Source organism: Trichinella spiralis (assembly GCF_000181795.1).
Source record: "Trichinella spiralis strain ISS 195 chromosome Unknown Scfld4, whole genome shotgun sequence".
NCBI lineage: Eukaryota > Metazoa > Nematoda > Enoplea > Trichinellida > Trichinellidae > Trichinella > Trichinella spiralis.
Window position 1 is genome coordinate 8426293 of NW_003526943.1, and position 13043 is coordinate 8439335.

The 13043-nt window shown below is 33.2% G+C and overlaps 3 protein-coding genes across 3 annotated transcripts; all 3 read right to left on the reverse strand.

The window, feature by feature from the left end:
* Positions 1 to 356: 356 nt before the first annotated feature.
* Positions 357 to 1034, reverse strand: Tsp_02165 (conserved hypothetical protein). Its single transcript, XM_003377825.1, has 3 exons — positions 879 to 1034; positions 739 to 825; positions 357 to 419 (listed from the first exon to the last, which is right to left on the reverse strand). Exons 1-3 carry the CDS (start codon positions 1032 to 1034, stop codon positions 357 to 359), a joined length of 306 nt encoding a protein of 101 aa, XP_003377873.1.
* Positions 1035 to 2193: 1159 nt separating this feature from the next.
* On the reverse strand, positions 2194 to 9299 carry Tsp_02164 (diacylglycerol kinase alpha). The gene is made up of 13 exons (XM_003377826.1): positions 9269 to 9299; positions 8836 to 8949; positions 8625 to 8789; positions 6948 to 6997; positions 6808 to 6882; positions 6635 to 6754; positions 5596 to 5929; positions 5228 to 5320; positions 5003 to 5172; positions 4696 to 4854; positions 4401 to 4611; positions 4228 to 4348; positions 2194 to 2575 (listed from the first exon to the last, which is right to left on the reverse strand). Exons 1-13 carry the CDS (start codon positions 9297 to 9299, stop codon positions 2194 to 2196), a joined length of 2025 nt encoding a protein of 674 aa, XP_003377874.1.
* Positions 9300 to 11146: 1847 nt separating this feature from the next.
* Positions 11147 to 12005, reverse strand: Tsp_02163 (diacylglycerol kinase beta). Its single transcript, XM_003377827.1, has 5 exons — positions 11903 to 12005; positions 11760 to 11839; positions 11546 to 11705; positions 11257 to 11450; positions 11147 to 11155 (listed from the first exon to the last, which is right to left on the reverse strand). Exons 1-5 carry the CDS (start codon positions 12003 to 12005, stop codon positions 11147 to 11149), a joined length of 546 nt encoding a protein of 181 aa, XP_003377875.1.
* Positions 12006 to 13043: the final 1038 nt, after the last annotated feature.

Below are 13043 nucleotides of genomic sequence, written 5' to 3' on the forward strand. Positions count from 1 at the left end.
TTTCAACTTAATTTTAACGCATGATTTCACGCATATGCCTTTGTCAAACATTCTTCGCTTGCTCGTCACATCACATATGTTGGTAAAGGCGATTTTAATACAAAGGAAAAATGCGCAATTGACAAATTGTTCACAGTTGCAGCTTTCCAGCTAAACCATGGAGTGACAGCTACTAAATTGTTAGCATCTGATTAATTTTCTGATTTTAGTGTGGAAGTGTTCTATTCAAATCTTTCCAAGAATTTTACTTTTAATCTTTATAATGTTTCTTTCTTTTTGAAACATTCATCTCTGCTTCTTTTGCATGCCGATGAGGTTTGCTGTTTGTATGAATAATTTTGTTAGACGTTCACTTGTTACACAAAATAATTTGAAAATGCAACAACAACAACAATAAACCCTAAGCGCTGCTTCTGATCCTGAATGTTGAACATGAATTATTATTGAATCATTGAATTACAAGTTGAAAGTTTGCAAATGCAAATGAAAAGTAATGGCAACTTATATGTTCACCAACTCTCTAGTTGGTTTAATTCACATGTTGAAAAACAAAGTTTACAATTTACACCAAATTTATAAATAAATTTGTTTTTTGATTTGTAAATAGTTGTAGCTGTGGTGGTGCCGCATTCCAGATTTTTAGAACAGATTATCGATTTTCCTACATCATATCATCCCTAGAAGTGGAAACTGAATCGAGATAACGAATTTGAACAAGCAAAAAATTCAGTTAAAAACCGTAGGAGAGGGTTGACATTTATGATGTTGAACGGGTCCCGTACCAGAATCAGAATGGATGACATTCCTATGAACAATGTTTAAGGTCTCAATTAAAAGAAAATTTTCTTTTCTTTTAGTATTCTGTGTATAATCTTTACATCCGATAATTCTGAATTGCGTGTTGTAAGTAGCCGTTGCGGTGGATTGTCCCTTGTTTTTGAAGGAAGGGCATATAAACTGAAGCATACCCGCAAACAGAAAAAATATTGTGTAGTTGTTCCAAAGTATATTCTCAGTGTACAACATGTGTCCATTGTTATAAAATATTAGTTAACTTTGGTGAAGGTTAAAATACGGTACAGGAGTGCAATGTGTATAAATTTAGAAGTTACGAATGCTATTAGTAAGAAAGATGACGTGGACTCACCATTTCACTGAATTTCATTAAATAATTAATTGTAATTTCACTATATAAATATCATAAAATAGTAATTTTCTAATATATATACATATATACAGCAGATAAATAGTAAAGCTTTGAATATCAGAAAATTGACCATTAAAATTAAATCAAAATTTGACAAATAGCACGCATTACAATGACAACCAGTAAAAATTTAGGTTTGCGACAACGAATAAAACTCATCGCAACAGCAACTAATGAAATTTAGCCGGCATGAATCGCAAGATGTTGGATAATTGTAGCTTATTTCTAAATTTGTTTTTAATTCCATATATTGCTGAAAATCCAATTTCGTACAAGTAGGAAGTAGTAAAAAGAAACAGCACTTTTAATGCTGCGGTGATAAGAGTTGGATATGTGTTTTAACCCTAATTTAGGCGGCAAATTTTACACCTTAATCCGGGCATCTATCTACATATGTAGACACTAGAAGTTTCATCATGATGTTAAAATGATTATTTTTTCAAGAACTAATGATAATTTCACAAATAAATTATTTGTTTTGTTACATGCAAGCGCTACACGATATTTTAGTGATTTTATGGCTGCTACGTATATATTTTATTACATGAATAGCAGCGGTTTTACGTTGATTTTCGACGTTCTTGCTCTCGGCATTTTGATGGATTTTATCATTTTGTAACTAATATCTGTAACATTTATAATTTTGGGGCAGTCTGTAGCGGATGAAGGCATGTTTAGTTTCTGCATAGATTTTTGATTTTGATATCTTATTTTGATGTGTTTGACCAGCTAAAAGCTCTCTCATAAAACGCTTCTTTGTCTCCTGATAACTTTGTTTATGTCTCATCAGTAAGAATGCGTTGCTGATGCACACCTCAACGATGAAGCACAACATCGCATGATGTATTTGTTGGTCTTTTTTTATAGCAAAAATATTCTATTTTTGCATCCATGCTATCCACGCCTCCTTTGCCAAGATTATAGTCACTTATGATGTTTGGTCTTTTGAAATCTTGCTGGTTGTCTACTTTCAACTTTGCGTGGCATTAAGTCAACAGGAGAACACTGCTATTTTTCCTTGGCACGTAATTGATCATCGTTATTTTTTTGTTGTGCTCATAAACAGCTAATGTGGAGTAAGGATCATGTCGTGCTGCTTTACGCAAACATGCTAGAACATCACAGCGATGTGCAAACACTGTACCAATAGCTGTATGACCATGCTCAAAAAGACGTTGCACAGTGGAATATAATGTAAAATATCGGTCCATAAAAACGTTTCTGTTAGAATTCACAAATGGCTGCGCCAATTGCCCAACTTTGGTGCTTGCTAGATCAATTTGGCGTTCTTCACTACTTCTGCCAGCATATAACAAAGCTTTCAGAGCATAACCATTCTCCGCGTCACATATCCAGTTGATCTTCACACTGTACTTTCCTGGTCAAATGGTCAAATGATCAATACGTATGGTAAAATGCAAAAGTAGCAATCACAGGTTCGCCACAACCGATTATTTATAGCAATGAATAGCTGCATAATGGATATCGCTCATCCAGTTTTTAAAGCTGCCATAAACAACTGACTGTTTTTGTCGCATATTCAGCTAATAACAGTGACTCTTAAACAAACATCAAGAAGGTTTGAGAGCACTGAGAGACACTCATGAAGCATTCCGTATTTATCTTTGGGGTTGACACCCTTTTTGACTAATCTACTCTATAAAATCCACAGAAACTTTATCCCAGATTTCATGAAGCACACGAACACGGACCACATTCAAAAATAATCAGAATGGTAACCTCAGAGCATTTTAGCTACTACAAACATGTGGATTATTTTAGTATAATCATAAAAAAAGAAGGTGTTATGTGTCTACACATGTAGACAGGTGCCCGGAATATGAATAGTAAACATGAAACAACAGCTTAAATACGTCATAGAACCAAAAAATTGGCTGTGAAGATAGAGCATAAAATTTTATCGATAGTTTTGGAATGAATAAGGCAAATTTGTTTTATGTCATAGCACTGTTCCAAACATCGTTTGTCTACATATGTAGATAGGTGCCCGGATTGGGGTTAAACTGATAGCCAAAATGTGTTAGTGTTTTACAATCAAAATTGACTTTAAACGAAGAATCTTCAGAAAAATTGATTAATTCTCCATCTGGTTTTGGGGATATGACGGTACGGACAACATTTGCGTGCTGTGAGAAGCCGGACAGAACTAGTGATTCTCAGGTCATCAGTCATCGTGTAGAGCGACAAAAATATATTAACGTTTTCTGGACTTAATAAAACAGAACAATGCAAAACTGACATTAATTGTAGACTGAGAAATAATAAATTTAGATATTCAGATTGGACAAATTAGTGTGAATGTGAAATGGTATTTTTTTCGTTATAAGAAAATATATGCTATAAATTATGATGAAATATATGTATATATTGGTATGACAATTGCGAATCAAAATTACAATTTGTGCACATTGCAGTCAGCAAAGAAAATTTATCCACTCGTCAGCCATAGCTGTATTTAGTGATAATTGTGGTCTTTTGTCATTATTTATTTCAGTTTACTACAGTAAAAAATAAACACATCAGGGACTAAAAATATGCGTGCAAAAAGCCTCAGAAAACTCAACAAGCAGAAAATAAAATTCTAGCGCTTGCACAAAAGCGCTGCAAAAAGTACAAGAGATCTTGAAAACGTTTGCCCAGATTGAATGAACACAGTTTTGGCAGCACGCAGTTGATTACAAAAGAACCATCATAAGCAATTGATGCCTTTTGTTCAGATGAAGCGTTTGAAAAGTAGTGTAACATGTAAATTTAGGATTCTGAACAAGCTTGATTTATACAACCAAAAGATTTATGCAAATGGGCTTTCTTGGTTGCTTGAAGCATTGGCACTTGATTTTTATGGGCAATTGAAATTGTGCACGGCTGCTGCACCCACGGCTCGCCGTCTATTTGCATCGGGAAGCGCTTTTTAGTTCTAATGATATAAAACAAATTAATAGTTTTCAAAATCAAAATTCCCTGACAATGGTCAGTCAGTTTGTCAAGTGAACACTTACTTGATTATTGCTGAAGAACACTGGGCTAAGCGTTTCGCAGAAGTTCGCAAACCCGCTTTAACTTGACCCATCGAAATGACACTCTGTATACCGACCACTTCAATCTTCTTGTCACCCATATCTGAAAAGAGAATGGCAAAATAATATTTCATCTTTAAACAATTTAATCTCACCTTGATTATTTCCAATCAAATGGCAGCTGTTGGTCAAACTTTCACTATTCGGTCTCATGCCGAGCGAACCAATACCCCAAAAGCGTTTACTCTTCGCTGCATTTGCATTTCTCCCCCACAAATTACTGCCACCATAAATGCTTGGAATGTTCAAAAACGCGATACCCTCTAGAGGCGGGCCTGAGTTCAAATTCAAAGGCGAACCGTCACACTAGAAAAACAGCCACTTATAAATTATTAATAGAACTGTTTCAGGGTTCTGAACATGTGACTTCGCCCCGATTGTACTGCTTACCTGAATTTCAACGTATTCGTGCAAATTTTTGCACGTCGCTTGAAGAGATTCAGATGTTGCAAATTCAAAATACCACAACTTGTTTTTCATTCTGATAAAAAAAATCATTTCAAATTGATCAAAAAAATAAAACATCGACATAACATAGCATACCGACTGCTGAACTTTTCCGGATACTTTTCACGCATCGTGTGAAAACGATGAGCAATAGATGCATCCTATTCAACGACGATGATACAGATGGTTAAAAAAATATGCAGATATATAAATATATAATAATATTGTAAAAAAAATTTCAATGCTTTACCACTCCAACAGAAAAATAATTTGTAATGATATTATTCGGCATTGCGTCACCTTTCTCTGAATCATCATTTTCTATCAGATTCGTTTCCCATCTATCCAAAGTGACCACTCGACTTTTCTCGATGCTTTTCAAAAATGCAATCAAATCGTTTCCAGTTTTTCCAGCAAATCCTTCGTAAAAAAGTACAATCAAATAAATAATAAAACGGAAATAATTTTAAAATACCTCCGCCCCAATTTAAGCATCTCGAGAGATCGTTACCAGTTCCCAAAGGCAATACGGCTACAGGAGGCCGATTGTCCCCATAGTTGATTTGGTCTGAAAACTGTACCGTCAATTGATGACAAACGTACAGAAGGTTACTTCAACACCCATAGCGTCTAAGACCCATTTGACTGTACCATCGCCGCCGCAACATAAAATGTTCATGTTGGATATATTTTGAAACATCTGCAATCTTTCAAGTGGACCGTTGTTATCGAGAAGAAAAACTTGCCTTGGATTGAGCAAATATTGCAATTTTCTATACAATCTACATGACCAAGAAATCACATTTAATAATAGAAAATTAATTATTTAAATAAACAAATTACTTTGTTCCTTGTTTACCACCGCTTTTCGGATTAAGCAATACAAGCAAAGGTTTGGTGTCTGGAGAAATATCGATCTCGAAAGAGGGCATAGCAGATGAAAGAGAACCATTATTGGTTGAACTGTTTTGTCCCATTTTGAAACTTTTTGAACTTGATCGTCGGCGCTCAGTCTGTAGCAGAAAATTTTATTAAAGACCGGTGTCAACTTCGCTGAATAATTTTGCAAATTGCATACCAAAACCAACGGTACCAATGAAGTAGGTGGTAAAATATGATGTGCCAACTTGCCAAGATTACACTTAACATCCCAGTCATTAAGACAACGTTGATGTATCTAGAGATGATCAATTTTTATATATTTTAACTGCCATTAATTTTATAAAAAACTAATATATTTTACTTCTCCTTTGCACCAGCGACATCGTTTCCCTTCCAATGCTTTTATGTGTTTCTTGCACCGCACACAACGTTCAGAACAATTACTATCGACCCAGTGATGAATCATTATGCTTGCTTCGCGCTTCGATTTTGCATAAGTGCTTATACAATTGTTAGCTGCTCCTCCAGCACATCGTTCATGAACGGTATATTTACAAACTATTCAAAAGATAGAAAATCGTTTTGACAAAACAATGGATACAAACATAAAATAAATAAACACATGCAAGCAAACGTGAAGCAGTAATTTTTTCATCCTATTCCAACCGCGTGCCTTTAATTAAGTAATGATTTAATGATAAAACTTCAACTTGTCTAACACAGACACATTGACAATATTTCTAATGCATAAATACATTTCAAAAATAGAACTGACGAAAAAATAAAATAAAATAAAATAAAATGAGTACTTACGAGTGCAGCACAGGCCTTGTTTGCCTGAAAACGAAACAAGCCTTTTCATGCACAGATTACAATAGGTAGGCTTGTTGAAATGCTTCAATCTCCACATGTGTGTTCCGTCTTCTCGTAAAGCTTGCTAAAGAATTATTTGAAACATTTAAACTACGGTAGCTTAATTTTTTCTATTTTGAATTCAAACCGAATCAATGCCAAGAAGAACCAACAAAGGTACTGTAGTAAGTCCACCTCTTTTCCATTCTTCCAATGAAACTGTACCGTCTGCATCATAGTCAATCTCTAGCAACATGTCTCTCAGTATCTGAATTTTGTTTTTCAAATTAGAGCAAAAATGAACTATTGAAATATGTTTACTGGCTTAAGTTCAACAGTATCCCAAGCTAAATGCTCAGCCACGCTCATCATTTGCTCAATTATGCATTCAATTTCCTAAAAATTCAAAAGCATTCTGTTATAATCGCTGTGCTCAAATTTGACTTGGTTAGACTAATTACATTGCTATCTAGATAACCATTTCCGTCAGCATCGTACAAATGAAATGTATCTAAAATGTTGAAAATGGTTTATACAAACAGATGAGGTGGTCTTCTGAAATGAATTTGAATTGAACATTTTTGTTGCTTCTGCAATAAAATTTTTGCAGACAACTGAACTGGATAAGTTGCTAATTTCAATTTGCAACGAACACTGATTGCTGTTGTGGTTGCTGTTGCAGTGTTCTGTTGGAAAAACAATGGCAATGTTCTATCAAATTTGCATAATAACAATAAAATTAACCGGAGGTACCAAGGGCAGAAACAATAAAAATGATTAGTATTATTCAGTTAAAGCGAAATATTCTTGCAATCAAGAAAGTTATACAAAATTATTTTGCAAAGTAACAGTATTAGATAAAAATAATTTGACTGATTAAAAGTCTGAATAAATCCTTCGAATAATATGCATAAGAAATTAAATTAGCCATAAACTGTATTAATTTAATTTAATTAATAAAAGAAATATAAATTCAGTATTTAAATAATATTTTTTTCCAAATAAAAGAATTTTACTCACTATAAATTACTTCAGAACATTTCTGCTTGGAAAAATGCATTAATTTGAAATTTACCATCATGTCTCAGCCAGGATAACACTTTATCCATCATTATGGTTAGATATTCACCCTAAGTTTTTGTTTTCCATTTTGTCGAGGATTCAGTTTAACAGTTTCATTTGTCAACTATGTTTTATTTAATAAGAACAATAATAATAGTGAACATTCACACAATCTGCCTGAATTGTGACACCATGCTATTATTATTTGCTTTTAAAATACAGCTTATGTAAATAACATTTTCAAATAGAAATTAAATGTACATTTAAATTTACAATGTTCAAAATGCAACCTGTTTACAATATCAGAATAATTTAAATATTAAGAATAATTTGAACAAATTGAATTGAATTTTTTGCAAATTCAATTATACAAATGTTTAACCTTACCAGATTACTTTTGACATTATGTACTGAATGTTAACTTCACAAGAAAAGTAAAAACCTTATTATTATTATTATGAATATTATGAATTAATTATGAAATTGTAAGTTTTTGGTGAAAAAATCTGAAATAAACTAAAAACCAAAACTGAAATGAATTATTATTATTTTTAAACATTTTTACAACATGTATAAAATGTTCGTGGTTTTTAAATTTTCTTTATTCCATTATGCATAAACTGAAATTTTCACATGGAATTTTGAAAATAGTAGAAATTGCCAACAGTCACATACAATCTCAATTAGCCTGAATTATGTCACCATGCTATTATTATTTGCTTTTGAAATACAGCTAGCTCGTCTTGCATTTTCAAATAGAAATGTACATTTAAATTCATAATATTCAAAATGCAACATGTGTTTACAATATCAAAATAATTTAAATATTATGAATAATTTGAACAATGTGAATTAATTAAATTCTTGGCAAATTGAATTAGACAAATATTTAACCTGACCCCAGATTACATTTGACATTCAAATGTCTGAATGTTAACATGACAACAAAACTGAAAAACGCTTAATCTTACCCGATTGTAAGATTGATTTATGAAACAATGACGATATTTGCATTTCATCTTACTTGTTTTTTTCGTTTTGAAACATCATTAAATGAGACAGATCACTTTGCTTACATTCTAGTTTTTCCTCAGGTGTACCATTTTCAAGCAAGCTAAAGTAGCAGTCAATATCTTTAAGCCTAACTACAGTAGAACATTGGCAAGTGCTGGTCTCTGATTGATCGTTTGCTAATCCGAGAAAAAACAATCGAGATTCATGTTCTTGATTTCGACATTTTCCTGAAAACGCAACATTATGTTATGCAAATTTCATTTTACTAAACACTTTGAATATAGTCGTGGATGTTCAACTTGTTTTCTGATAACGTAAAACTGCTTCGCCTAGAGCTTGGTGTGCATGCAACATTCGAAACGGTTGACGCTGCCAAGCTTCCTCGGTCTGTAAAGTTTGAAAAAAATGAATTAAAAAAAGTACATGAAAAATTATATTTAGAAAACAAATAATAATAATTGCTTTTAGAAATGGAAACTAATTCTGCAGAATGCGTCAACTGTATATGAATCATTTTAGCATTCATTTCACCTAATGTAAAAGATAACGGCAACAGAACAACAACAACAACAACAGAAAACTTTCAAAAGTATGAAATAAAAAAATGTGATGCAAATGGATAATAATTACACAAAATCAAGATAAAATGTGTCAAATTAACATCTGTAAGGTGATATAAAAGAAAAAAATGCACAAAATAGTATACCTGAAGATAAACAGTATTTAATGAAATTCATATTTTTTTAAAATTTGCTATTGATGATGAAAAAAGAAGTGAAGCTTTTGATAAGCGGCAATAAATAAAGTGAAAACTAATTTTAACGCATGTACAAACAAACGCAGAAGTAAGTAATTGCACAATCACCAAGAGAAATGTTGATAAATTTGAATAAATCTGCGTCGGCTACGTAAACACTTTGCATCAAAAATTACACTGCATGAAAATTTGGCTGTGCGTATTTTTATATAATTGACATTCTCTAATGCTGGACTGACTGTATGAGATATTTTTGCTTTCAAAAATTTGGGTAAAAAAATGGTAGAAAATTTGAAAAATTCAACATTCAATCACTTCTCTCCTCTTTACCCCTCTTCCCTCCCTCACTCTCTACTCTCTTGCCCCCGAAGTAAGGTTCGTAATAAGATAATTTTATTGTCTTGATGATTTATCACTTGTTGAATACTTTTACAGTTGTAATAAAATTAAAATTTTGTAAATTATCATCTCCAGCAAAACCATCTTTATTTTTCACTTCAATGATGTAAGGTCATTGTGTATCACTTTTTCAAAGTTGCTCATTTGAAATATAATTCAATCAAGTGAACGACATTTGTTTGAAATTTGAAAACGATAACGCCGTTGAAAATAATAAATAAAAGCAATAAAATCTTTCCACTGACACTCCCTCATTCATCACAGTTGATAAGCTTCAAATAACTTGACAATCTATAGATAGATTTAACATTCAAAGAACATCTATAAAAAAAGAAATTATTTGTGAAATAAATGTTAAGATGAAAATTGTCTTGAGCAGTGGAATAAATTTCCTTAACCAACAAAAAACCCTTTTTGCTCAGACTTTATTCAATTCTATTCATACACACAAACGCACGCATATACATAAACATATATATATATAGTGAAATTTACGGTCAGTTAACCTATTAGCTGAAAGTTTCAGCAAGCGCTGGTGTCAGAGGACCGGGCTGATTTGACTCGGCTATGAATATGGACTATGGGATGGGAAAATTGCATTGGATTGAAAATGCAATTTGCAAATAAAAGTGAAATCAAATTTGAAGAAAACGTAGGCCGGTGCATAAAAACGGCCCTTTCGTTGTTAATTCGACACTGCATCTAATTTCCAATCGATTGCTTCCTCTCTTCATTCATTAAGCTTGACCGCTTTATCAGTTGATATACGAAACGCCGGCGAAAGCTAGTCAAATCAATACACCGCTTGTAGTAGCAATTAAAACTGCACGCTAATACATGCACATTGTAGTACAATGAACGCTCGACAAGCTTTCAACAATAAAACTCACCATGCATTAAGCAAATTGCTAACCGTTCATTAATAAATCTACACCTCGAACAGTTCAATCTGAAATTCTTACGTCTACAAATGAATGAATGAATTTTTTTGTTTGTTTTTTTAATTAACAATTTTTTATAATTAATTTTTCATATTTGTAATGAAAAAATTGAACGGCCATGACTCTTACCAATGAATGAATTGGAAATCTCGCTTGCTTTTCATTTGCCAATTTTCGTATAGTGTAAACAAACAAGAGAAGCTACGCTAGTATAAAAAGCTAGCTTTTTTTAAACAACATGCTTGAAATGAATAAACAAATGAAGAATGAATATTGTGCAAGAGAATTATTGCCCAAAGCACCAATATTCACAGCCTGAATTTAAACTGCACTCAAAGCGGCAATTCCACTTGTCTATATTGTCTATTTGCATAATAGCACAAGTCGAAAATGTTATTATTACTGCCACTATTATTATATTGCTAATACTAGTAACTTATTGGCTACTGGTGAGCAAAGCTGCACTGAGTGATGATATATGCAGAAATTATGTTATCTGAAGTTGTCAAAGGATTTGAATCAATTTGAACAGGTATTAAAGATATTTCAGAAGACAAATGCTTGAGTAAAAATTGAATTTGGATCTTTTAAGCTAACCGTTTCGTTTCGTTTCGCCGATCGATAAGAATCGAAACTGGCACTCAGTGATGAGCAAAAACTGTTGAATGAATGAATGAATGAATGAATGAATAAATGATCAGCATTGAATGAATGAATGAATGAATGAATGTATTTGTACGCGAAAATATGATTTTTGACATTGTGAATGATTTTCCTTACAATACAACTAACTGGACAGTAGATTTTACAATATGTATAAGCGAAAAAGAAAAAATATATGAAAAGAAACGGGAAACAGAAGTGATAGATATGCAACAAATCATACTTGTTTTGCAATTAGTTTGTGTGGTCGTTTGAAGAGCAACTTCGTCATCTTTGGTACGATCTTTGATGAAAGAACGAAAAAGATGCAAACACAGGTCGAATGGAATATCGGTTTCCAAGTATAAATCAAGCAGAGCTTTGAAACCTTCAAAATCGACCGTCTGAAAAGGAAATTAAAATTATCATCATGTTTCAGCATTTGGTTTGGTTCAAACCTCGTTGGGTCTGCGATATTTGGCCAAAGCACCTCCGTCTTGAAAAGCGACCATCACTTGTTTCAACTCTTTTGTACGATCTTGAAATGGAAAATAAAATTTGAATAATATTCCAAACAAAAAAACCACTGATCATGGTATACAAAGTAGATAGCCGTGAAGCTTTTCAAATTCAGCCGGTGTCAGCTTTCGCCATTTCACATGTTTGCCGCAGAAAATGCTTCGACCGCAAGCGGAACTCGTCATTGAGAATTTTGTACAATCTTTCTTTCCAAATGATCAGCCTCAGGGTAATAACAATAATAATACTCGGCGGACAGTATAGAATGAAGAAGCGGCATGCGAAGAAGGTGTACAAATAGCCTGGTCCAAGAAATCCCAGCGCAGCATGGCATACATCATGCTATTTATTGCTAAATGAAAGAAGAAAACGAAGAGCTATCTCTAAGTTCAGCGAACAAATAATAATAATAATAGTGATGGAATAGGTATGTCAGAAAAGAAGATCACTTTAAATTAATCTGCGTCAAAACAATTAGAATTTTTTCACCGCCAATAAAAGCGAACCCGATGACATTGAAAAACATGCTTAATGATGAATAGATGTCAAGTTGAAAGAATGGAAATTGTTCATTTTATTATGGATGTTGTTGCTGTAGCGGAAATGGTTGCTTATCGTTCTGGCCGCCAGTTGGGTGGCTTGATCAAAGAGATTTGGAAAAAAAAATCGATGCAATTGGTTAACAACTGCAGATCAGCTGTTTCTGGTCAGCAGTTTTTATTAAAAAATTAAAAAAGAACTTGTAAAAGTAGCCGACGATGAGAGCAGAACATGGAAATATTTTCAGTTGAAATTATGAATAGTAGAATGAATGCATCATGCGAACATTTTTCTCCACATATTTGCCAATTTGTTTGTCGGCATAATTAATCCAACAACAACAACAACAGTGAGATGTGTAGCTCATTTGCTTCAATAAAATCTCAATCTAGCCAAGTAGATGTAGGTATGTAGTAGAAGAAGAAGTTGTAGAATAATTTTAAAAAGTCTCCCCCAACACTAATAGTTGTAATAGTGGTGGTGGTGGTGGGTGTGACGTCAAGTAGTGAATCAATTGGCCAGTGAAATTGGTAAAATAAGTTGACCTGTTCAAAAATTCTCAACCACCACCACCACCACCACCACCACACTATCAGCATTACATTTAGCCGTACATATTCTTCTGCCAGTGATGGCCGTGACCGGTAAATTGATAAATGAATGCACGTCGACTGGGCAAGTTC